At 40.8% G+C, this 26,350-nt stretch overlaps 1 protein-coding gene across 1 annotated transcript in view; it reads right to left on the reverse strand.

Annotated features, from left to right (window-relative positions):
• The window catches only part of STARD9 (StAR related lipid transfer domain containing 9), a 192,969-nt gene that overhangs the window by 55,412 nt on the left and 111,207 nt on the right, over positions 1–26,350 (reverse strand). Inside the window, exons 11-21 of the mRNA XM_026651250.2 lie at positions 25,832–25,929; positions 25,214–25,411; positions 24,741–24,838; positions 24,450–24,527; positions 23,505–23,579; positions 21,531–21,710; positions 8,003–8,054; positions 6,913–7,050; positions 5,644–5,726; positions 4,796–4,905; positions 2,191–2,241 (exon numbers count right to left, since the gene is read on the reverse strand). Coding sequence (XP_026507035.1) covers positions 2,191–2,241; positions 4,796–4,905; positions 5,644–5,726; positions 6,913–7,050; positions 8,003–8,054; positions 21,531–21,710; positions 23,505–23,579; positions 24,450–24,527; positions 24,741–24,838; positions 25,214–25,411; positions 25,832–25,929 — 1,161 coding nt within the window. The remainder of the gene's footprint in view (positions 1–2,190; positions 2,242–4,795; positions 4,906–5,643; positions 5,727–6,912; positions 7,051–8,002; positions 8,055–21,530; positions 21,711–23,504; positions 23,580–24,449; positions 24,528–24,740; positions 24,839–25,213; positions 25,412–25,831; positions 25,930–26,350) is intronic.

Genomic DNA, 26,350 nt, shown 5'->3' on the forward strand with positions numbered 1-26,350 from the left:
TATCAGTGTTATAGAGGGTGAACAATTTATGAGTTTACCCTGTATATCAGGGGTTCTCAAACTGGGGGTTGGGACCCCTCAGAGGGTCATGAGGTTACTACATGGGGAGTCGTGAGCTGTCAATCTCCACCCAAAACCCCGCTTTGCCTCCAGCATTTATAATGGTGTTAAATATATTTAAAAGTGTTTTTGATTTATAAGGGGGGGGGGGTCGCTCTCAGAGGCTTGCTATGTGAAAGGGGTCACCAGTAAAAAAGTTTGAGAGCCACTGTTGTATATGCTTTATCCAGAGTAAAATGGATTTATTTGGGGTATAGACCCCATTGGGAGTTGGGTATCTGAGTGCTATTATATTATATATTATTATATATGGAGATATACCTATCTCCTAGAACTGGAAGGGACCCTGAAGGGTCATTGAGTCCAGCCCCCTGCCTTCACTAGCAGGACCAAGTACTGATTTTGCCTCAGATCCCTAAGTGGCCCCCTCAAGGATAGAACTCACAACCCTGGGTTTAGCAGGCCAATGCTCAAGCCACTGAGCTATCCCTCCCCCTGCTTTCAGGTTAAGTCTGCAGCTTTGGGGCACGTGGTTCAGACCCTGGGTCTGTGATGGAGCAGACTGGCGTGTATGGCTCAACAAGACAGGGTGCTGGAGTCCTAGGCTGCCAGGGCAGGAAAGCAGGAGCAGAAGTAGTCTTGGCACATCAGGTGGCAGTTCCCAACGGGTTTCTGTGATCCAACCTGTCACAGTATTCACCTAGTATGAGCAGATATTGTACCAGACCCTATACAGTTTGGAGATCCCTAGAACCACCAGACATAGCGCCCAATTCTACAAATCATATGATTAGTCCTTGCACATGCAATTAGTCCCATACAAGTCAGTGGAACTACCTTTCGTAAGTAAGGACTACTTACAAGAATAAAGTTTGCTAAATTGGGCCCAGTACATAAAGGCAAACACATCTGGCTTTACATTTTAATTACCTGCTTTTGTCAGACTGAGTTAGAACCTTAATATTATTTCACTGTGAATGTTTGTACTTATTCTATTCTTATCAAGGGAACAAAAAGTACAGGCATGACCTGGTTACACATAAAAGTCTAAAATGAATTTATGAGAACACTTTACCAAATTGACACCTATAAAAATATTACAATTATAAGTGAAAATGGCATGATGTTCTTTATATGTTTATATATTCCAAATGGGTGAAATTCAGCCCTGGGCAGACAGCCAGCATATGGCTTACACATCACTTTGAGTTCTGCTTGAGTCATGTTTAAGCCCTACTTAGAAAGCACAAGGGTGCTGACTCTTTGCACAGGTGTGAATTTCACCCATCCTGAACGTTTTTGACACTATTCAGTCCTATGTCAGCTGGAATAACGTTGGGAGTTAGTCAACAATTGCTCCACAGCTCCTTCCAACTGCAGCATTTGACTTACAGCACTCTATCCCCTCAAAAGCAGCATTTTCACACTTACAGTTTGACTGAGAAAAGACCCTGAGATGAGATAAAGAAGCTTTGCAGGGTCATTTGCAATCCATTTGTTAAATTGCACTTACAACATTAAAAAAACCCACAACAATTGGTCAGCACAGCTTTAAGGTTGGATCCATTAGAATGTTAGGCTTGTCTCACTTTGGACTTGAGTTTAATAGCTTGGAAAGCCACTAAAGCAAAAAAGCATCAAATGTGAAATAAGAATAGCATCATGGCAGCAAGCAATAGGATCTCATCTGCACTTCGATTGCAAACTGCCATTCTGACACTTCAATGTGATGAAATGCACTTGGATTATCGTGGTCCAGACTGCCTCCTCCCACAGTGGCCAATGGGGAAAGGAAGGGCTAGAGAGGCCAGAAAATCAGCATGGTTTTGACATGATCCTAATAATTCTAACTTGTGATAGTCATAGCTAAGAAAGCCTAGAAAATTAAGCAATTAAACAATGTTATTGTTCTGAACAGGCTGAGACAAGAATGGAGATGAAGACCTAATGATTACAGAGGAAGGAGCTGACTGCATCTTTGCACCAGTATCAATTTCCCTGAGCCTCACATATCTGTAATTCCCAAAGTTTGCATGAGGATGCATACTCATTTGCAAAGATTGGAGAACTGTGCAGGAAATCTCATGATGAAAGGTACTATCATATACTAACTTCAAGCTAGTCTCTTACCTCATAATTTCAGTTGAATGTTTGCATTCCTCATGGCCTATATGCTTTTGACTGTGGAAAAACCAAGAAATATATTACAGTCAGCACTGTATTTCAGATACACTTCTACTAGGTGACATTGATTTGCTCTGATGTTGCCTCTGCAACATCTACAGACCACTTCAGTCCCATTTTATCCCTATATTATAGACCTTTGTGCTGACCTTCTTAGGGGGAAACATTTCAATCACATGAGCAAATCCACTTATCTGGAATAAGAGACACACTTATCACTTAGTGCAAGGGAAGAAAAAGAAAAACAATTAGGTTTAACTTTGTGGAAAGACTACAGAAAAGAAACAAAAGATTACTGGATTTCTTCAGGTAAAACACAGCTAATAAAAACTACATGCACATTATATTTCATCTCAGTAACAGACAGTCATTAATAAAAATTCAAATGAGCAGGACACCAAAAAGTTTCATTTTCAGAGTAACGGTTTAAGATAATCATGGCAAAATGGAAAACAACATTATACACTATAATATAGCATATTCCCATCCTAAAGGAATCTACTATCTATACATAATCTGGAAATCAATCAGAAAATAGTCCTCAATCCTGTCTGGTTTATGAGGGCAACTCAAACACTCGCTAAAAAAAACCAAAATAGCGATGTACAATCCTATATGCCTTGAGATGTCTCAAATATCTGATACCCATCACTGAGAGCCTACAACAAAGTTTCTACCTCTTTTATATTCAAAACTGTGTAGTGAGTCTCTTGGCATCATGTAGATCATTAGCAAACGTCTTATTTGTAAACTTTTCCATTCTGTGGGGAAGGGAGGTAAAAGTGACATGACCTGGTATGATACATTGTACAAAACAAATAAATACCAAATACTGTTTTGTAAAGAAAGGTATCTCCGTATAAAATTAAAAGAAATAGCTGAGGAGGATCTAAGGATGTTATCCTGAGAGAAGAAGAGCACACAGTGCACACTTGGAGGCAGTAACACAGAAAGAGTGCACAAATACTGTATAAGGATGAATGCTTCATGTTCATAAATATAAGAAGGAAAAACATTCCAGGAGAATTTTAAAAATGCTGAATTTTGCTATTCCATTAGAATAACTCTAGCAAAGAAATGGGTTGATGCTTGAGGTGAACTATGGAAGCAGTTTTTCTTTCCCCAACAATTAAATACAAATCACCATTGCATGACAGCTCTCCAAGAAGAAGAAAATGGTTATATTCAGTTTTATAAATACACCAAATAGCATCCTCTTTATAACTTAAATTTCACACCAAAATTAGCTTCAAAGAACATTAAGGTTGCAAAGTTAAGGACTCAAAAGTTAGGAAATGCCAGAATTAAGGTTGCCTGTGCAGCATTAATTCAGCCCCCTTGTTTGTAATGCATTATGGTCTTTAATTTCACAATCACATACTATATTTTCCACAGCTTTATTCAGTGCACACGATAGACCTGCTCTGGGGATGAATCAAGGCTGTATCGTAAAGGATGCTGCTGTCTGTAGGACCCCTTTGTTGCAGAAGTTGGAAGGCATGTGGTGAATGAGGCAGGGGATTGGAGGAAAAGAAAGGATGGTTTCATGGTTAAGGAAGTTGAATGCCCTAAAATTTGGATTCAATCCCTGCCTGTGCCACAGAGTTCCTATGTGATGCTGAGCAAATCACTTAAACCAAACTCTTCCCTGGTTGTCACTAATTGCGTGTTCTTCATTTTCTGGGTGCCTGAGTTAAGACCCTGCAGGGGTCTGATTTGCAGAAGTGCTGAGAACTCACAGTAGCAACTGAAGTCAATGGGAGCTGTGATTTGAACATGTAATGTGCTAACGTATGCTAAGTATTCTGAAAAATCAGATCCTAGTCATCTCAAATTGGACACCCAAAATCAGTGGGATCTTTTGACCTTAATCTCTTTGGGCTAGACCCACAAAGGAACTTAGGAGCAACTAAGATTTCTGCTTAGCTGCTACCTCTCCCTGGAGGTGCCTAAATTCCCTAGAAGACTAAATTTCTAGAGAAAATATGCCTAAGTTTCTGGCTTTGGGCATGTGCAAAATCACTGAAGTCCAGACGCTGCTAATCAGTTCACCACCCTAGATCATGCCTAAACCCCAGCAAGATTTTAGGACTTTACCCACCTATCTCACCTGCAGGACCCAGTCCAGTAGGTGTTCTCAGAGTATGCATATCAAATTTGGCCTCATACAAAAGACTGTTGCGGGTGACCATATAGAGCATTTTTGGAGGACTGGTGGTGTGTGTATCCCAGGATACCCAATAGCCCATGCTTAGGGCACTCATCTGGAATGTAGGAGACCTGTTTTTAAATCCTTACTCTGCCTGATTTGAAGTAAGGACTTGAACTTGGGTCTTTTATAGCCCAGGTGAGTGCCCTGACCACCAGGGCATAGGGTAATCAGGGGTGGTTCTCTCTCAATCTCTCCTATTGGAGCTGTTCCACTCATCATTATAATTTAAATCTAAATAAGTAAATAAAATATGATGGGACCTATGCATTCCACTTCTCTTTGAAATGAACCCGCGTTCCAGGGAAGTTTCATTCCAGTGAATATTTCTTTTAAACTTACCTTTCTTTTTCAAGTGGAGAAAAGATATAGGGGGGGGAAGGAGTGAAATCTCCATCCAAGTCCAGCCATTCCAAAGATTTGCTGCTCAATACGGGGGAGACTTCACTAATCTATTAAAAAAAACAAGATGGGAGCAGGAGAAAGGAGGAAGGAATATTAAAACAACCTAGCAGGTTTCAACTTATTATTGCTGCTGTTAATATGTGCCGCAGAATAGAGGCATGGCCCTTGTCCCAATGACCTTACAGGTGTCTAAGTCTGTTTGGAAATCTGAATAAACTATTTTCTAAATAATATCCTGCAGTAGTGAGTTCCCTTTTTATACACCATATAAAAAGTATTTCCTTTTATCAATTTTTAATTTCAATCTCTAACTCCAGTGCATGTAACAATATCTACATGAATAATCATACTGGGGCACTCAATATATATATTTCGCCAGCTAAAATTGTTTTTAGTGTATTTAATGCTGAACGGTGAGCTAATACCATAAAGCGGATAACTCAGAATATTATTGACCATGGAAAGTTTTTAAATTGTCTTTCCACTTTAGTATTCTGCCTTTAGTTATATTGTTTCAACTCCAGTGACGTCATGACTACAAAACAAGGACATATTAAATTATTTAAGAAGATCTGCATTTTCTTTTGCTAAGCAACTCTGCAAACAGCACCAGTGTCCATCCACAATGGTTTAGTGTTACTACAGACCATTACAAGGAGGAAATGATGCAAGTAAATAAGTAGATATGAAGAAATGTTATACATTTCATATTTGCTTTTAAAATGAAATAAGGTTAGTCACCAATGAAGGAATTTAGGAAAGAAAAATATAGTCTCAAAACTTACCAATCTTCTTTGTCTTAAAATGGCAGCCTCTGCTGGGTGATTGAACCTAAATTTATGAGCCTTGCCCAGGACAACAAGACCTCCTGTTTATATATATATATAAAAAAAAAAAAAAAAAAAAAAAGGAAACTATGAAGATAAAATTTATCAAACATCTGGAATTTGATGTGTATCCATGGTACATACAATTTAAACCACTCATAGTAACACTTCGCTGACTGTTACTTCCAGCATTACTGTGCTTTTTAAAAAATCTTAAACCCTGGAGGTCAGGGGCAAATACACTACTGGAAATTTCTTTTTATTCTGACTCCTCTATCTCAATCACAAGGAGCACATAAGAGAAAGATTTCAAGTCCCAGTGCTCAGTAATTAAGATACTCAAAAATCTTTAAAGTGAAAATGCTACAAAAAGTGAGAAAAAAATCTAAAGCACAAATTAAGTAAAAAAAAAAATTAAAAGAAGAATTTAGAAACGCCCCTACACAGAGCCATATTTTAATCCCACAGCATCATGATCTTGGAACTTTGAAGTAGAATTGAAAAAAAGTGTCAATAATGAGATAAAGACTTGTCCTAGTAAGCTGAATAAGACTGTCTGGTGGTGGTGTGTGAAAGAAGCAGCATCTCCTAACAGCAGAAGCTCTGGGCAGCCAAGAAAAGTGGTTTCCCAGTGTTTGCTTTTGAAACCACAATACGGGCCTGTTCCACTGACATCAACAGAGTTTGTTAGGTGCTTTTGTAAACCCTGCCTTAAATCTCTAACCCTAACTTTGAATTCAGAGACACTCCCCTGTACTCTGTAGCTCAACAACTACAATTTTGACAAAAATCTGATTCCAATGAGAAATGAAGTCTAAGGTAGTTCAACCATTCTAGTACAGTCCACAGAAAGCCAAGCCCTTATGGCTTTTGCAGTGGACGTGTTAGAGGGGTTCTACCTAACCCATTACCTTACTGGTCAGAAGCAATCCTGAATAAGCCTTCCGTTTTCAGAGAACTAAGAATTACTGCAGCTAAAATTAATTTTAACATGACCCTAACTGTTTCATTTTAACATAACACGTATGCCCATCCATTTAGTAGACGTGTACGACTTCAGTAGATCCTAGTTTCTGAACTCAAAGGGTTATTAGGTTGTATTGTTCCACCCTAAGGAATGCTGAGGAATGGATTTACAGTATTTACTCTCTCAGTATTTTACTGTATTCACCTGCTGATACCTGTATCATTAGCATCAACACCACAAAAAGGAACCGCAAGACTCACCTTGTGACAGACGACAAGCACCAGTGACTTCCTGTCCATTTACAGTACAATATGCTCCCTGGACTGGCCACAGTGTCACAATCCCACACTTGTTGTCTATAATGCAATGGTTCCTTTCAATCCATTGACCCTGCAGAACTAAAAATTGTAGGTCACTTTTACTGGATCATTTTAGGTTTATTTTAAACTCTTTTCCACATTTGCTTTAGAACAAAAGCTTCCAGTGCAGGTAAGTATACTAACTACACTGTACTATGGTCAAAGAACAATCTTATGCACCATATAGAAACCTAAATTTCTCCTCTGATTACTAGTTCAGGATTGGTTTTTGGAAAAGTTTACTGGTCTGAAAGTATTTGTACTGTTCTTCCAAAATGTTTCTATCCCTAGCAAGTTGTAAGCTGTCAGGACCTGTAATCATGCTATATTTTCTATTTTAACTGTGACATTTTAATAGCTGATATTTCACTAACTACTAGAGCTAGAGACTGATGATTTAATCAAAGCTGGGATTCCAAGCTGTTTCCAATTTCAGTATTAAATGTCAGTTTCTACTAGTTTTGGTACTCCTTGAAATTGTGGCGGCTAAAAAAAAAAAATCACATCAGAAATGAAGGGGGGTGGGGGAGGAAGATAATGAAAACTAAGTAATTTTAAAATCTAACATCCATGACCCAGCATAGCTGGAAAGAAATATATTGAACCACAGGAAAGCCAGTTTGCTAGTTTCCTTCTCTATAGCTTTTTTTGGGGGGGTGAGGGGTGGGGGTTAAAACAGGAATGAATAGAGCAAGTTCTGGGCTTTGAACCACAATAATTTTCAATCCCTAATGTAAATTTACCCTACTGGGGAAAAACGTAAGTAGATTCTCAATTACTTTCACGGTGTTTCTTGACCCAATAAATAGCAGCAAAAATTAACTAACACTTTATTATATAGCAAACCTACAAGCAGTTATTCTCTTCTCAACTTCTCACATGGAGACTGCTGGTAAAGAAAAAATGACTATTAGACTGTTTTGCTAGACAAGCAAAAGCACCTGGGTTGACAGAACACACTGTAAAATCCTCTGTAATCTCAGTCTCTTACCAATATCCTGCTCCTGGTCTGAATCACATCTTCCAATTTTGGTTGTTCCTTCCTAAAAGAGGGAAATAACTATTGTAAATAAGGTAAATTAAAAGTAATCTATTGAAAATGAAAAATGCATAAAAGTTCTCATTAATTCAGCTACAGTATCTTGGTAAATATTTCAGACAAGGTATCCCTGCCTGGGATGATTAGAGCAGACTGTAGCTATTAGTTGTAATGTGTATGGAGTCTTAACCCTCAACTGCCCTCAGCTTTGTAATTGCTACGAATCACACTTAGTGCTTCCTCTGTTGTTACTTAAGCAGATGCTGCAACCAGCTGGATAATTTTTTTAAGTTGCTTGAGTTAGATGTTTTGCTTGCATGGCTGCTCTCATGCACAATTACTATATTTAAATATGAACACTGGTATCTGAGTTTTTCAGACGGGCTACTCAGATGCCCAATGACCCAATCTGAGTTGGTAATTATGATAACTGCATGCACAAATAGCTGTGTACGCAAAATAAGAAGCCAATTTTGAAAACACAGCCCAGAATGTAAATCTTCAAGGAGCAGTTTACTGATGGTTAGATAGATAGATAGATCATAATCCCAACTCTTGAAGGGAGTTGGGCATGGAGTATGGATGCAGTAAACTCACTACAATCAGAGAGTAATCCATGTATGTAAATTTTCCATGGATGAATGCGTTCTAATAAATCAATATTCTTGTTTATTATTAAAGTTTATGTGTCCCTATATATGAACAAATATTATATACACTCACAATTTTGAAAAAAGAACGAAGTGTTACATAAAAAAATTCTCAGGGCCATCCAGTTCAAAAAATAAATTTTGGGGCAGTTATGGAAGCAAGCTAATATTTATTCTATTTTGACAAAGGAAATGTCAATAAAACATAAGGTCACACAATCAATATTCTGAATATGTAAACTAGCAATAAAGGCAGTAGACTCACATCCTGTCCATTATGTTCCTTGTATTATTCCTTAGGAAAACAAAGTCAAGACATTTCTTAGTTCTGACAAGGCACAATATCTATTTACTTCTAGCACTATGTTTCAATAGTTCAGTAAGCTGATTTGTACACACACATTCTCTAACAAGTTTATTTTAAAAAATATATTACAACACAACCACATCTTGATAATCAGCGGTTTAGATTATATAAAAAATAATTATTATTTGTACAGTATCTGTGGTCCAACCAGAACAAATGAAAATATGGTCCTCGCCCCAAATAGCATACAATTTAATTCTAAACATGAAGCAACACGAGAGAGCAACAATCCATAAGGGCAGAAAAAGGAAAGATGAGGTTTATAATAAGATGACAAGGTTACTTAGGGGGTAATAATGAATTATGAAACATGAATAATGAATCATGAGCATGTCTGACTAGTTTCCCAGCATCTGATGGGAAGGGGTGATTGTCACTCTCACCCCATAGAGCTGGGCTAGGGTTGCCATCTGTCCAGTTTTTCTAGGAACTTCCCTTTTTTGAGGTAGCTGTCCCAGGAAATCTGTAAAGGTGCTCAGTACACACTGCCGGCTGTCCAATTTTATAGGCCCAGGATCATCCTGAATGCCCGAGTTTTTATATCTCAGAGATGACAACCCTAGGTTGGGTCCCTGTACAGAGGGGTTGGGTAACAACTCCAAACTGCCAACCCAGCACAACCTTCTACTTGGGTGGCTGAGAGGGAGTGAAGCTCATACACAAAGCCCTCTGCTGAAAGGTTGAAGGTTCTCTCCTCAGGGAGAAAAGGGGTTTAAAAAGCCAGCTCCTAAGTGACCAAAGGAGCTAGCGAAGAGGAGCAGCGAACAGGAGTTTTGCGAGGGAGTTGAGAGAGGCATTCCTTCGAGGTCCAGCTCTCAAGCAGAGAAAGTCCCACAACGAAATAAGACAGCACAAGACAAAGAAAGCTACCAAGGTAAGGAGAGTTTGGCTTCAGTGAGAGTTCAGCAGCAGGGAGAGGAGGCCGAGGGACTATAACCTATTAGAAGAATGTCAGAAAACCCCCTAGTAAAGAAAGGGAGAATGAGGAGGAGAGAACCCAATATATCTAACAAACATACTCTAAACTTAGGCCAATAAACCAACCCCTCCCCACCAATCAAAAATAACCAACTTTAAAAAAAAGATGCAAGAGTAAAAATAGTGCAGACAGAAATTCAGTTGCAGAGTGGGAACTATCCAGTTTATTACACTGAATGCAGCATGTGAGACTACCTGCCTCAGAGGCAGGTGGTGTATGTGTACATATGGTGCAAGCAGCTCATGGTCCTCAGAGAGAGTGTTTGGGCTCTTGAGGCCAGAGTAACTGAAATGCAGGAGCTAAGGGAGACAGAGAGATATGCAGAGGAGACTTTCAGGGACACAACAGAGCAGTTTCACCCTCAGTCTGGCAACCTCTCTTCAGAAGGATGAAAGTCTCGAGGAAAGAGAACATCAAGCTGGAGCAGAGAAAAAAAACTATTCAATATTTGGGACCCTCCTTCCAGATGATGTCATGGTTTCCTCTTGTACTGAGGAGATCCCCTCCAGGGGGAGAGAACCCCAGTTACTAGGAACAGCAAGGTAATAGTAACAGAGAATTTGATTAGCAGCAATGTTGATAGTTGGGTTTGTGATGACCTGGAGAACCACATGGTAAATTGCCTGCTGGGTGCAAAGGTTGTGGCTCTCACAAGACATCTGAACAGACTTATGTGCAGTGTTGGGGAGGAACCAGCGGTTGTGGTGCATGTGGGTACCAATGATATAGGCAAAGGTAGGAGAGAGGTTATGGAGGCCAAATTTAGGCTGCCAATTAAGACACTAAAGTCCAGGACCTCCATGGTAGCATTCTCTGAAAAGCTTCCAGTTCCATGCACCAGGCCAGAAAGACTGGCAGAACTGCAGGGTCTCAATGCGTGGATAAGCCGATGGCATAAGGAAGACGGTTTTAGGTTTGTTAGGAACTGGGGAACCTTTTGGAAAAGAAAGAGCACATATAGGAAGGACAGGCTCCACCTAAACCAAAATGAAACCAGATTGCTGGCATGTACAATTAAAAAGGTTGTAGAGGATTTTTTAAACTAAGGGGCAGGGGAAAGTCAGCCAGGCAGAGATGTCCCTTAGGGATGAGTTTATTAAAGGGAGAACTGTATATCCTAGTAAAGATGAAGGAAAGAAGTTGTTAATGTACAGGTAGGAGCTAGTGAGTAGTAAAAGAGCTTACATAAAAATGCTAGAAGTCTACATACTAAGATGGGTGAACTAAAATGCCTGGCATTAAATGAGGATATTGATATAATAGGAATCACAGAAACCTGGTGAAATGAGGATAATCAGCGGGACACGATAATACAAGGGTACAAAATACACAGGAATGACAGAGTAGGTTGCGCTGGTGGGAGTGTGATACTGTATGTGAAAGAAAGCATAGAATCAAATAAAGTAGAATCAAACTGTACCACAGAATCTCTATGGAAAGAAATTCCATGCTTGAAGAATAAGAATACAGCAGTAGGAATATTTACCAACCGCTTGACCAGTATGGTGATGGTGCTTATGAAATCACTCAGTGATATTAGACAGGCTACAAAGGCAAAAAACACAATAATCATAGTGGATTTCAACTATTCTCATATTGACCTCAGAAAGGGCTGCAGGAACAAAATTTCTAGACACTATAAATGACTGCTTCTTGGAGCAGCTTGTCCCGGAACCCACAAGGGAAGAGGCAATTCTTAATTTAGTCCTAAGTGAAGCACAGGATCTGGTCCAAGAGGTGAATACAGCTGATTGCTTGGTAATAGCGACCATAATGTAATTAAATTTAACATCCTTGTGGGGGAAAAATGCCAAATAAACTCACCACAGTAGCATTTAACTTCAAAAAGGGGAACTACACAAAAATGAGGAAGCTAGTTAAATGGAAATTAAAAGGAACAGTAGCAAGGGTGAAATGCCTGCAAACTGCATAGAAACTATTTTAAAACACCATAATAAAGGCTCAAACTAAAAGTATACCCCAAATTAAAAAAAACAGTAATAGGACCAAAAAATGCTACTATGACTATGTGATGGGGCGTTCATCCCACATCAGCCATTGAAGGGGTTAAGTTGGCTAATTGGGCTAATTATCCATCTAGGCTGAAGTTTGAGGAGGAGCTCACCTGGACAGGAACAGGCAGGGGTTGTATAAAGCCAAGTAGCTCAGGGCAGAAAGAGGCTGCTGGAGAGAGGCTGCAGTCACTCCCTGGGAGCAGAGAGGAGAGCAGAGCAGAGGAGAGGAGAAAACCCAAGAAAGAATAAGCCCAAGGGTTAACCCCAGAGGAGTTATAGGGAAAGGAAGCCTGAGAGGGCAAGGTAGGAAGAAGTCCAGGGAAACAGCAGCAAGGGGTAGGATGGGGCAGACCCTGAGTGCTTGTTACAGGGTTTCTGGGCTGGAACCCAGTGCAGAGGGCATGCCTGAGTTCCCTTAACAGCCACTGGGAAGTGGCACAGGATTGTGAGAGGTGCCAACCAGACAGCTGGTCTAGAGAGACTTGGCTGCCCAGAAGGGGAGGACTATATAGTGATCTGGCTGGAGGGCTGAGTCACAAAGAGAGAGAGAAGGGTCACAGCTTGAGTAACTGATGGAAGGAAGCACCAGACCGGGTTGAGCTAATCCCCAGAGCAGCCACAAGGAGGTACTATTTGCAGTGAGAGAACCCCCTTCCCAGGCTAAACAACAGAGTAAAAGAGGTGGTTAGAGGCAAAAAGGCACCCTTTAAAAATCAAATCCTATGGAGGAAAATATAAAGGAACACACTGTGGCAAAACAAGTGTATGTAAAAGTATAATAAGGCAGGCCAAGAAAGAATGTGAAGGGCAACTAGTTAAAGCCACAAACTAACAGCAAAAAATATTTTAAGTACATCTGAAGCAGAAAGCTTGCCAAATAGTCCAAGTGGGACACTGGACAACCCAGGTGCTAAGGAAACACTCAAGGAAGACAAAGCCATTGTGGAAAAGCTAAATTAATTCTTTGCATCTGTCTTCACTGCACAGGATGTGGGAGAAATCCCCAAACCTGAGCCATTTTTTTTAGGTGACAAATAACAGGAACTGTTCCAGGCTGAGGCGTTAGTAAAGGTGGAACAAAATGATAAACTAAATAGTAATAAGTCACCAAGACCAGATGGTATTCACGCAAGAGTTCTGAAGGAACTCAAATATGAAATTGTAGAACTACTAATTCTAGTATGTAACCTATCAATTAAATCAGCCTCTGCTAGGGTGACCAGATAGCAAGTGTGAAAAATCGGGACAGGAGATGGGGGGTAATAGGAGCCTATATAAGAAAAAGACCCAAAAATCAGAACTGCCCCTATAAAATCGGGACATCTGGTCACCCTAGCCTCTGCACCAGATGACTGAAGGATAGCTAACGTAATGCTAATTTTTTTTAAAAAGGCTTTAGAGTTGATGCTGGCAATTACAGACAGTAAGCCTAACCAGGCAAACTGGTTGAAACTATAGTCAAGAACAGAATTATCAGACACCTAGATAAACACAATATGTTGGGGCTGAGTCAATACAGCTTTTATAAAAGGAAATCATGCCTCACCAATCTATTAGAATTCTTTGAGGGTGTCAACAAACATGTGGACAAGGGTGATCCAGTGGACATAGTGTATTTGGACTTTCTGAAAGTCTTTGACAAGGTCCCTCACCAAAGGCTCTTAACCAAAGTAAGCAGTCATGGGATAAGAAGGAAGGACCCCTCATAGATCAGTATCTGGTTAAAAGACAGGAAACAAAGGATAGGAATAAATGGTCAGTTTTCACAGTGGAGAGAGGCAGATAGCCAGGTCCCCCAAGGATCTGTACAGGGACCAGTGCTATTCAACATATTCATAAATGATCTGTAAAAGGGAGTGAACAGTAAGGTGGCAAAATGTATAGATGATACAATGTCCAAGACTGACAGCTGAGATTTACAAAGGGGCCTCATAAAACTGGGTGCCTGGGCAACAAAATGGCAGATGAAATTCAATGTTGGCAAATGCTAAGTAATGCACATTGGAAAAAATCATTCCAACTATGCACATAAAATGATGGGGTCTAAATTACTTGTTACCACTCAAGAAAGATCTTGGAGTCACCCTGGATAGTTCTCTGAAAACATCCACTCAATGTGCAGCAGCAGTCACAAAAGCTAACAGAGTGATAGAATCATTAAGAAGGGGATAGATAATACGACAGAAAATATGATAATGGCACTATATAAATCCATGGTATTTGAATACTGAGTGCAGTTCTGGTTGCTCCATCTCAAAAAAGATACATTAGAATTGGAAAAAGTGCAGAGAAGGGCAATGACAATGATTAGGTGTTTAAACTTCATGAAAACGAATGGGATGTTACTTTCATTGTTTTCACTTATCTATATCCCATTGTAATGTACACATTTACACTGTGTGCACACCTGTAACTAAATAACCCATCAAAAGAGAAAAAAGCTGTTTGGAATGCAAATGAAGCATTTTAACAGAAAAGTTCTAATTTCAAAGCAAGTGGTCATTGTGCATGACAATTGGAGGTCAAAGACTCTAAATTCATTCCTCACTCTCCTTCATTAAAGAAAGAGCGCACTTGGGTAGTGACCCGGTCAGCTTGTTTTTTGTGAGAAGAAGCTATAAGCAAAGCTGAGAGTCTGTCACAGAGGTCACGGATCCCGTGACTTTCCGGGACCTCCATGACTTCTGCAGCCACGCCAGCTGCTGCTGGGGCAGCCCCCGTGGCCAGCTGCCCAACCCTAAGTTCCCTGTAAGCTATAAGCAGGCTATCAAGTATTGCGCAGTTCAGGTGTCCCTCCGCCCACTGTCGTGTGTTGCTCCTGCCTTCTGCCTTGGAGCTGCTCCCAGGAGCCTCCTACTTGCTGTGCAGATGGGGGGTACCCTATCCCTACCCTCAAGCATATCTACCTCTCCCCCAAGCTTAGTGTCATCTGCGAACTTGCTGAGGGTGCAGTTCATCCCATCATCCAGATCATTAATAAAGATGTTAAACAAAACCGGCCCCAGGAACGATCCCTGGGGCCCTCCGCTTGATACCGGCTGCCAACTAGACATCAAGCCATTGATCACTACCCGTTGAGCCCGACAATCTAGCCAGCTTTCTATCCACCTTATAGTCCATTCATCTAATCCATACTTCTTTAACTTGCTGGCAAGAATACTGTAGACTACCATATCAAAAGCTTTGCTAAAGTCAAGATCTATCTCATCCACCGCTTTCCCCATATCCACAAAGCCAGTTTGCCTTCTATGAGGAGATATCAGGTTGCTCAGGCATGACTTGCCCTTGGTGAATCCATGTTGACTGTTCCTGATCACCTTCCTCTCCTCCAAGTGCTACAAAATGGATTCCTTGAGGACCTGGTCCATGATTTTGCTGGGGACTGAAGTGAGGCTGACAGGTCTGTAGCTCCCCAGGTTCTCTTTCTTCTCTTTTTAAAATATGGGCACTATATTAGCCTTTTTCCAATCATCCGATCTACTTGCTGATCTACTTAAAAGGGCAACTGATCTACTTAAAGTGGGGTCAGTATACTTCAAGGGGCAACATGCGCGCCCGCAGCGCACGTCTCCGTCGCGCGCACACACTGTCTTTCACACTCACTTCCCAACACATACTTGTATTGTTCTTACTTCTTGATACTTCTTTTAAAGTGTGTTATTTTAGTTTTTTTACTAGTCTATGCATTTCATAATTTTTATTTCTCTTACGCTTAAATTTAATTCTTTGAATAGTGAGTTCTAAAATGCCTAACCTGTCCTGGCTGGAGTAATTATCCCTGTGGTAACTTTTAAAAAATATATATTATATCTAGGCTTTTGGTTTCTACTGGTGGTGCACATCCACACATTACCTCGATATGATGCACATTCATTCCGCATATGGATGGAAAAAATTAGAGGGAACACTGCCCCAAGTCCCTGCCCCGAGCCCCCTCCCGCACCCAAACCCCCTCCAAGAGCCCATGCCCCACATCCCCTCCCGCACTCAGAACTCCTTGTGGCCGTTCCTCCGTCTAGGAGCAACAGGGACATGTCGCCACTTTTGGGGAGCCACGCGGAATCAGGTAGGGAGCCTGCCGGCCCCACTCCAACCAGATTATAAGCCAGACTTTGACTGAAGATCAGAAATGCCAGTTTATAGAGCTTTCTGGCTGGTAAAGTGCCGGATAACACAGCTTTTACTGTATTCGGGAAAATATTTTTGCACTTCAGTTTTGAAAACATATCATCTCTCAAAAGACTTTACTACACAAATGGACTAATCCTTTTTACACCAATACAAATAGATCCTACAATTTAAACTTCAGACCCTAAGGAGCTATTAAAATCAAGAGGAAAGATACTCTTCACAAAAAAGGCAACTAACAACATGTTGCTGAGCTGTTGTAAAATCTACTGTATATGAGAAGTATATGAAGTAGGACACAAGAAGAGAATAATGGATAACACACTGCTTGCACAATATGATTCAAAATTGGCTGCCTTTTCCTCCCCTGCAAAAAGTACAGAATGATAGTGCAATGTTGTAGCACAAAAACATAAGGAACACTAAATTTTACCTTCTTGTTGTTCAGATGGAAGTAACAGACACCAGAGCCTAAAAGAGGCAAAGCACAAAGAAAAGAAAAGGCAGCATCTAGGAGCAAAGAAAGAGGGGACAAAGATGTTAGTGTAAATGAAACAAACTTAATAAGAGGCCTTATATGAGTCCTATTGGTGAGCCTTCAGACTAGCTTTTCTCCATTACAATGGAGATCTGTTAACCACTTTAGGTTTCGTCGAAAGTAGCATGTGGAATACTTTACTGTTTGCAAATCAGAACATTATAATATGGAAGGACTAGCTTTAAAAAAAAGTGTGCTTTAAGTAGTAGTGACTACTTTCTATATACAGTTGAGATTAATGTTGTCGAAATTCAATATGAATGTCTACTAACATTGACATTTACAGCTGCATCACTAATACTTTAAATTATTTATTTTGAAATGGCTAACAAAAATAATTCCACAGACTACGTGCCAGTGACAATATCTATGTATTCTATGCCACTCAACGGAGGAGACCTTTAGTTGCATTCACCTCACTGGTAATATACCTTCACAGTAGTAATAAAACTCTGCCTTTGGACTGCAGCACCGAAGTTGTGGATATGCAATTTACCTTTTTTTTTTTTTTTAAATGATGGAAGAGAGAGTTATGTCTACATATTTAGTTCAAATAAAAGCATTCAGATCAAATGTGAGAATGAATCACTAAAGATCTACAAGCACAAATTCCAAATGCTACTATTTCCAAATAAGAAAAATGTCAAAGCAAAGAGCAAGAACTCTTGAAAGATGCACCTTTGCAAGAAACAAATCTCCTAGACCAATTTTTCAAATGGGCCCCAAACCTACACCTGCAAATTGAATACAAAACTCCATGTAACTACCTGATCTGTATGTATGTGTTCAGTATTTGCAGGCTCACATATAGAAGGTAATTTAAAAATTTGGTCTTTGGTATCTGAATTTGTTCCACAAAGAACACTGTGCATGGAGGGCGTGGCCATTAAATGCAGGACTCCTTGAACAATAACATACTGACCTAAACTGGCTTGCAACTACAATCAGGGGTCAAATATAAAAAAAGTTGGCAGAGAAAGGGGTAAGTTATACCTCCTTGCACCAATTATACCCCTTGTGCCTCATGGGTAATTTACCCCTGTGGAGTACAAGCACTGTTTATACTGTTGCCTTTGTAGGGTTTCTGCGTGGGGCAGCTTTAATTTCCATCACAGCTCCATCAATGCAAAGCTGATTGGAGGTGCAGAATCAGAGCACTCACTGGCTGCCCTGACCAGGCTCCCTTTCTAGCCAGTTCTGGCCACTTTTTCGGTTGTCCTATCCTCAGAGTAACTGAAGTTACAGTTGCTTTGAGCAACTGCAATCTGACCTAATACAAATTTTGAACTCCTCAGGAACTCCACCAGAGGTGCGACCCAATGCCTTCTACAGCACTGATGATGTTAAAAGTAGGGCCGTCAAGCAATTAAAAAAATTAATCGCGATTAATCGTGCTCCAGCCCCGGGAGGCATGGGGAGGGCATTTCGGGTGAGCCCTGCAAGGCAGGGGGCCGCTCCAGCACGCCCCTGGCCGTCCTTTTAATTTAAAAACGCAGGAATGAGAACTACCTTACTTTCTGTAGCCTCCTCTTCCCGCCCTCTGGTGGCGGCTTGTGTTACTGCACCTGACCAGACAGGTTCTTCGGAGCAGCTCATGCCGCCTTCCTACCCAGAGAGTCTGAGATTAACATGCATTAAAAAAATTAACGCATTAATTGCGCTGTGCGTTAATGGCAGTTAATTGACAGCCCTAGTTAAAAGCTATACTATTTTTAAGTCAAAATCACATTTTAAACTAACAGTGCTTTTCTGTTTTCTGAAGCAGGTTTCATAGGCATCTAAAGCAGGTTTTTGCTCCGGTGGAGAAATATATTCTTCCTCCATGGCAATTAACACACATAGTAGAACAGCGTAATTGCATTCTCAGTATGTGAATGACACAAAATGTTCTATGTGGTTCTATTGTAACTGTGTTGGTCCTAGGATCTCAGAGAGACAAGGTGGGTGAGGTAATATCTTTTATTGGTGAGAGACACAAGCTTCAGAAGAGATCTTTGTGGATCAAAAGCTTGTCTTTCTCACCAGCAGAAGTTGGTCCAATAAAAGATATTACCTCACCCACCTTGCCTCTACAAAATGTTCTAGCCATTTGAAATGGCCTGTTGCTCACAAGCTAGTTTAAGACAATGAAGGAGTTAGTTTAGAAAAGGAAGAAGAAAAATACATTGCTCATAGGAATTGTTAATACAGATATTGCATGCCATTCCTGAACTGAATTCTAGCATACAGCACTCTTTTATGGGAGCTCTTAGGAACAGTTGCTGGACTTGACAACTGGATTAATACATTTAATAAGAAAAGAAATCATGTAATAATAAATAAGTAATTTGAATGACAATTCAAAGTCTACACCATTGTTTACCATAACAATTGCAGTTACCATAATGATTGGTTTTGAATTTCAGTTTTAGATGGTTGAAATCAAAGAGAGGGAGACATAAAACTAGTGTTACAGAGCAAAATATTCAGACTACAGAGATAACATTAAAGGACAAGAAAGCTAGTAACATTTCCCTCAAACACATTTTTGTTTGCGCTGGAAAACCAGGTTAACAGATAACCTGACAGGCTGTTCTAAGGATGGACTATCCCAGACAATATTCTCCACAATGTCACACACAGAAAAAAAGCATTGCCCTGATCAATAATTGTGATCATTGCGCTGACCTGATCTCCAAGTCACGTTTGCTGTCACAAAAAGAGTTAGGATTCTAAAAAAGGAGGAGGGTTTGCAGCATTTTATGTCATAAAGATAAATGTCAGTGAAACAAATGCATGTTGCAAACCGGCTTTTTGTCTATAGCAGGCAAGCTAGATGTGCCATGTCACTGCATGCCAGTACTAGCTTGTGGCAGTCAAAGTGGCATGCTGCAGCCAAAAAAACAGGTGTCTAAAAGACTGGGTAAAATTTTCAGAAGTGCCTAAGGATGAGATTTTTAGAAATATTTAAGCACCTAAAGATTCAGATAAGTGCTTAGTGGGATTTTCAAAAGCAGCTAGGTAGATAACTCTCATTGGTTTCAATGGGAAATCATAAAAATCAATGGCAGCTAGGTGCTAGACACTTTGAAAGTCCCACCAGAAGCTTATCTGCTGGTTTAGGTGCCTAAATACTTTTCAAAATCTGACCCGAGTGACCTAGAAGCCTAAGTCCCATTTTAAAAAGTGGTTTCTACTGGGAGGACTTGCAGTGAGACTTTGCTCCTAAGCAAAGTCCTGGGCTCCCTGGGCGGCTCTTACCACAGCCCGGCTCTGGCTTCCAGCCTGGCCAGAGGGTAGGGCCTCGGAGAGAAGAGGAGGTGCCGGTGGTGGGCCACAGTTCTGGCACTGGTACCACTCACCCCCACTTCTATACAGATTCCGGTGCTCCTGGCTACTACCCATCATCATTCCATGTAAAGGCTGTAATAACATGTTTATATTAGAACACCTGGCCACATTTTAAGCTTCTGCATGCATACTTTGACACAAACAATTAATCCTGTGACAGATATGGCAATTTTCTACAATGTTTTAGGGAAATCTTATAATATAAGGAGATATACCTATCTCATAGAACTGGAAGGGACCCTGAAAGGTCAAGTCCAGCCCCCTGCCTTCATTAGCAGGACCAAGTACTGATTTTGCCCCAGATTCCTAAGTGGCGCCCTCAAGGACTGAACTCACAACCCTGGGTTTAGCAGGCCAATGCACAAACCACTGAACTATCCCTCTTATGCATCATTGTGCGCCAGGGATTGTATGTAATACCATGGGGGAGGGTGACCACTGCCTTCCAGAAACTAAGCACAGTGGAGGGCGATTAGGCAAATTCACTCCAGAGAAGTACCACCACTCAAACAGGGGCATATATAGTATTTCAAAGTTGATTCTGCAGAGACCCATAGACAAAGAAGAGACTTTTGAATAAATAGCCTGAGTTCAAACTGACTCAGGGCCTTTGTTCTGATCCAGCAAACGGACCGAACCTTCTACCCCAGGGGATCCAATCCCTGGGAAAAACAGGAAGGACTTTGGCCTACTAAGGTCCCATAAAACTGATGGGGAACCTCTGGAAAGCTTTTAGCACGCACACAAGAACTTTTATTCTTTTCTATATGTTTTTTCTGTAATGCTTTCACCTTAAGAATAAAAGTGCCTCCTTAAAAAGGGCTGTGTGGTAGCTTATAACTGCTGGCAACTATGCTAAAACACAGATGTTGGCTTGTTTAGGCAGTCTGAATTGCTGGGGATATCACAATGTAGGCAGGGAACTGTGCAGCCTGGAAAAAAAACTTGTCAGGAGGGAGAGAGACATGGGTCTCTGTCCAAGAGAGGAGACAGTTTGTGGAGCCTGGAGCCTAGAATGGGTGCCCATGCTGGACCATGGAGGGGGAATACAGGAGCAGTTGCCCTGAACTGCGACTGAGCCCACAAAAAGTGACAGGCACCCATTCTGTGTGTGCAAACAGTTGCTTGCTTGCATATTTGGGCAGCTGGGCACCTAGTTTGCTTTTGCATGCATGCACACACACTTTTGAATAAGTTTTGTATATGCACTGATAAAGGTCATCTTAATATTCAGCTGAATGTATCTTGTTTTGTACAGATTGTGGAGAACAGATGGTTTTCCCCTTTGTTTTTTATTGTTGTCCTGTTACCAACGTGAATGTCTTTTTGTAGAGTTTTTGGTGTGTGACTTGCAATACAGCTTTTTGCTGTTTGATAATTGCTGTTGTAATGCCACCCAATCTGGTTCTCTATTCCCAAAGGAAAGACACCTATTGAAAGTCAGACAAAATGAAACAAGTGATTATGTCTCACCCTGAGATGATAAAGCACAACTCCAGTACTGAGGATATCATCATTCACTGCCATTAAATGAGGTAAATTGGAATCTATTGTCACTCCAGCTTTTTCTTTGTTGATGTCCACACTGTATTCTTCCATTATGACTTTCCTGTCAGTCCACTTATCGCTCCAGTCTTTGGTCAGCTGTTCAATCTTAAGGAAGGTCAGAAAAGGAAGTTAACACTAAAGATTTTATTTACACAGCAAGTTAGGTATATCTCAAAAAATCATTTTTTCCCAAAAGAACACCTTCCCTTTTGCAAATGCAATTTACTCTTGCAAAATTTCTATCTTCCACTGAATTGTAGGTACAAACCTGGGTACTTCCAATTCTAGGTGAAAAGCACATAACTAGACATGCAATTAGAATTGCACCTGCAATGTATTTCATGTGTGCAAAAATGCAGGTGCACGTTACACCACTCCAAGGGGAAGCTGGGACTTAGCTCAGAGGTTCTCAAACTGTGGTCCATGGACCACCAGTGGTCTGCAAGCCCCATTCAGGTGGTCCACAGATAGTTCCCTCTAAGGTGCGCGCCTGGGCTGGCGCACACAGGAGAAGGAAGTGCCACCCATCTAATTAGTGGAGCCACGCAGGCGTGGCTCCACTAATTAGGTACTTGGACCCTGGAGAAGACGCACACGTAAGGTGAGGTGGTGGCCTTGGGAGGAATAGGGGGTAGGCGGCAATGGGGTGAAAATAGGAGGTGGGGGAGGGAATTTGGGATGTGCAGGGCTGCAGCGGACAGAGAAAGAGGCGACTTTCCCCAGCTCCAGGGCTGTGGCTGCCGGGGAAAGACTCCCCCTCCTTCCCAACCCCAGGTCAGGGGCGGCCACGGCAGGGGAGAGAGGATGCTACCCCCCCCTCTTTCCCAGCCCCAAACAACAAAATTCTCACTTTTCATTGTTTCTGTCTTCCTAACCACTTCAGAGAGAAGGGTAGAAAACTCCTCTCCTTGAAGTCCACTTGGTACCTCAACTCATACATCTAATTTACCTGAGAAGCACATTGTTACTACAGTGATGGGTGCTACAGAAAACTCTAAAATGGCCAGGTTACACAGATATGAAAATATACTGTAGTAAGATGAGGCCCTGAAACATAACCTCTTGTGTCAGAGGTCCAGTCTGAGGCCTGAAGCCTGAACCAAAGTACTTCCAGGCATTGCTAAGCAAAAGCTGGGCTGTGAGCCAGCGGCAGGCCCCACTCACAGAAGTTGGTAAGAAGAGGGCTGCTAGAAGCAGTTGCATCTTAAAGACAGGGTCAAAAGGACATCATGATGGATAGATCTGTTTGACACAACATGATCAAAGGAGGAGACAGCCCCCAATGAGCCAAGGGGCTGTACCTCAATACGTCAGTAGGGATGAGTAATCTGTCCTGTAACTGTATAAAAGTAGGTCCCGGAGTGCACATCTTTGTCCAGCCTAGGGGGCAGTGGAGTGTCCCGCCACTGACTGTCCATTGCCAGGGGGCACATATTCGTAGTATGTCCTGTAGAGTCTATAGGAAACTATTACTGTGCTTCATTTGACAATAAACCTGGCTCGGGTTCCTTCGTACCTTACTAGAGTCTGTAGTCTTTGGGGGTTCTCTCGGGGTTTGCTGTGTCAGCTATCTGCGCAGAACTGGGGCAGCACACAGAGGGAACACGCACGCAGCCGACTGTTATCATCATCGAACAAGAGCAGAGCACCACACTGGTAGCTACTGACAACATATACCATGTACTATTAATGACATTTTAAATGCTTGTTGTGAATTGAATGCACTATACCTGCCATTCAGTAGAATGGAAGTTTTACGAATGACTGTTGCTGAAAAATATGAATATTCCACCAGCAGGCAAGAAAGCATTAATATGGGAACATTTTCACTGTTGTTTAAAAATATGTCAGTGTCCCTATCAAAGTGTGTGTGAGGGGAGACTAATAAAATATACCCACCTTCATTTCATTCAGAAGAACCAATTCTGTCAGATTTCCATCTCTGTCATCACTCCAGGAAGGGCTAGAATTCCTCTGTACAAACAAATATTATAGACAGCTCTGTGTTTTCTTACTCACAACTCAGGCAGGCAAGTTTTGTTAAACACTCTGATTTCAGAGAAGTGAAGCCAGAGAAGTAAAGATAATCTAGGCAGACATTTGATTTTACCCTCCAAATTTACTCAGGAAATACCTTCTAGTTACTTACTGCTTGTATGATACTGTGAAGAATAGTTTAATACTGCTTTTGCACTACCCCATCTCTGTGTGGGGAAGCTCAGGGCTAGTGTACTCCTCTACTTGCAAGAGGAGTAGTGACACAAATGTACTAAAGCTCACAGCTGGTCCAAATGAAGCAGGAAACATGCAGGAAAACAACAAAGAATGCTAGCTGTATATTATGTCTCAGAGTCTGTTCCCATCGTCTCTCAGGGAGTGCAGGCTACGTTCTAACCCTACACTACTCAAGGCCTATTAGTCACTTTCTTAGAAAAGTATTATGACAAGTGTGGGGGTGCTCTTTATTAATTATTAATATTGTATCTGATTTTGTTACTAGCTTGGTGCTCCTGTACTCTATAATGGAATGTATATTTCACCTTAGGGTCTGCCTAGGTAGCCAAGTCAGCCTATCCATCCTAGAGATTGAGAGGAGGCCCTTTCTAATAATTGCTTAACAGTTTATGCTTAAGGGTCATTAAGAAACAATACCAGAGAGTGTAGCCTTTCTGGCAGAGGTGCAGCTGGTGCAAAACCACGATAAAGACACTCAAAGAATTAATAGATTCATTCCCTCCTAGTCCCATTCAACAAATGTAAAGAAAGGTGTAATATATAAAATTATGTTTATATAGCTAGCAAAAGCATTACTGAGGGCTCAGTTACATAAGAATTCATACATACCAGTTCAAAGCTCATCAGCATAGTTTTTAATCTATCTATTTCCTCTCGTAGTTCTCTAATCAGTTTTACATTTGCATCCTGAAACATTCAGAGATGATTATTAATCATACTTAAAAATAATAATACAGTAAAAGAAGACAAAGACTTTCCTTACAGATGGTTATTCCGAAACAACTCTTAAGAAAGGATGTTAAAATAAAATTCAGAATTTCTATTTGGGGGGTGGGGTGTATGCTGAATAAATTTAAAACATAGATAAAAATTAAATACAATCAGAAGTTGGTATCTCACCTCATTCACCCGGGGCTTGTTAATAATGTTTTTGGCATTTGAGGCATATCTCAAAGTACTCATGGTCTCATTGTAGCTGGAGCTAGCAGGAGAGATGGCTTTAAATGAAGAACAAAAACTGATTTAAAGAAATTACTGTTTTTATAAAAATAGTAAATTTATTAAAAACTTAAAATGTCTTTAGGGACTTATCTCAAGTCCACAGAGAATGACTTATCAAAATCCCTTAATTTATAAACACATCCTATCATAACACTGATCAAAGCCCCAATCTTAGAAAGACACATGTTCAAGCTTAAATTTAGTTCCACTGACTTCCTTCAATAAGATTATTCCCTGTGCATGAAATTAAGCATGGGTGAAAATCTTTGCAGGACCAGGGCCCAAATGATGCAATGGACCTCACACCACAGTAGTGGCTTATTTTTCAGTACGCCATACCACATATAAAGTGAACAGAAAGCTGAACTCACTGGCTATCATGATGGTCTTGGAGTTGCCCCCTAGACTGTCCTTCAGAAGCCAGGTGAGGATGGAGTCCCGGTACGGGATGTAAGCCTGACGCCTAGTCCCGCTGACACTGCCTGGAGAGTGACTGCTCACGTGGTTGTCCCCTTCACTAGTTATGCTGCTTATGCTCTGGCAGCTGCTGAACATCTGAGAGTTTTGTGCTGTAGGTAATACAATAGATATTTTCTGAGAGGGATTATCTTCAATGGGCTCAGATAGTAATTTCTTGTCTTCTGCATTTGGTGTGTCTTTATTACTAATTGGCTGAGATAATAAAAATATCATTAATATTGTATTTTACACTGGCTGTCCTCTGATATTAAAGTATTTAAACCATTACCAATTGTTTATTCGAAAACGCTTTTTTAGAAATCAGTTTAAATATCACTACATTTTTTCTAATGATGGCTATTTTCATTCTATAATGTCGAACTAGTACATGAAGGGGCCCCAGAGCTGTTCTCCTCAGCTCAGTATTCTAAATCTAACACACTTTTCAAATATAGCACACAATAAGGGGTCTTGTGGCATTGTGCATAACTATCTTTCAAAATAAAAAATATTCATTTTATTACACATACCTAAGGTGGAGATGACAATTCCCAGAGTAACCAATGACTTGTTAATGTTGGCACCTTCTGTAATTCGATCTTTGCAATAACTGGGATCAGCTCTTTCACTAAGACACATATCAGGAAAAAAAAATACAAACTGTGTGACTATACTTAATATTTAACACATGCCAGGGCGGGCCTGAATGAGAACATGTTCTCCTCAGGTTCAAGAACGGATGAATTCAAGCCTCAGAAGTAAACAGTATATGCTTTGGGCATTTTATATAAAATACATTCCTCTTATGGTACTTCTTAAAGGGCAGCAATTCAAAAGTTCCACTCTCACCACATCCACATGTACCCTTTTTAAATGCAGAGCTCAGCTGAGATAGAGACAGAACAATGGCGCTGCAAGTGGCTAGTGGTGGAGGAACATAGAACATACTTTCTTGTTCCCTCAGTGCATCCTGCAACCCTGTTTAGCACAGAGTTACCAAGGATAGTGAGCTCACCGGGGACCTCTTCTTTTTCTGAGTGTCCCTATGA

The sequence above is a fragment of the Terrapene carolina genome, unplaced genomic scaffold (assembly GCF_002925995.2).
Source record: "Terrapene carolina triunguis isolate 2854851 unplaced genomic scaffold, T_m_triunguis-2.0 Scaffold96, whole genome shotgun sequence".
NCBI lineage: Eukaryota > Metazoa > Chordata > Testudines > Emydidae > Terrapene > Terrapene triunguis.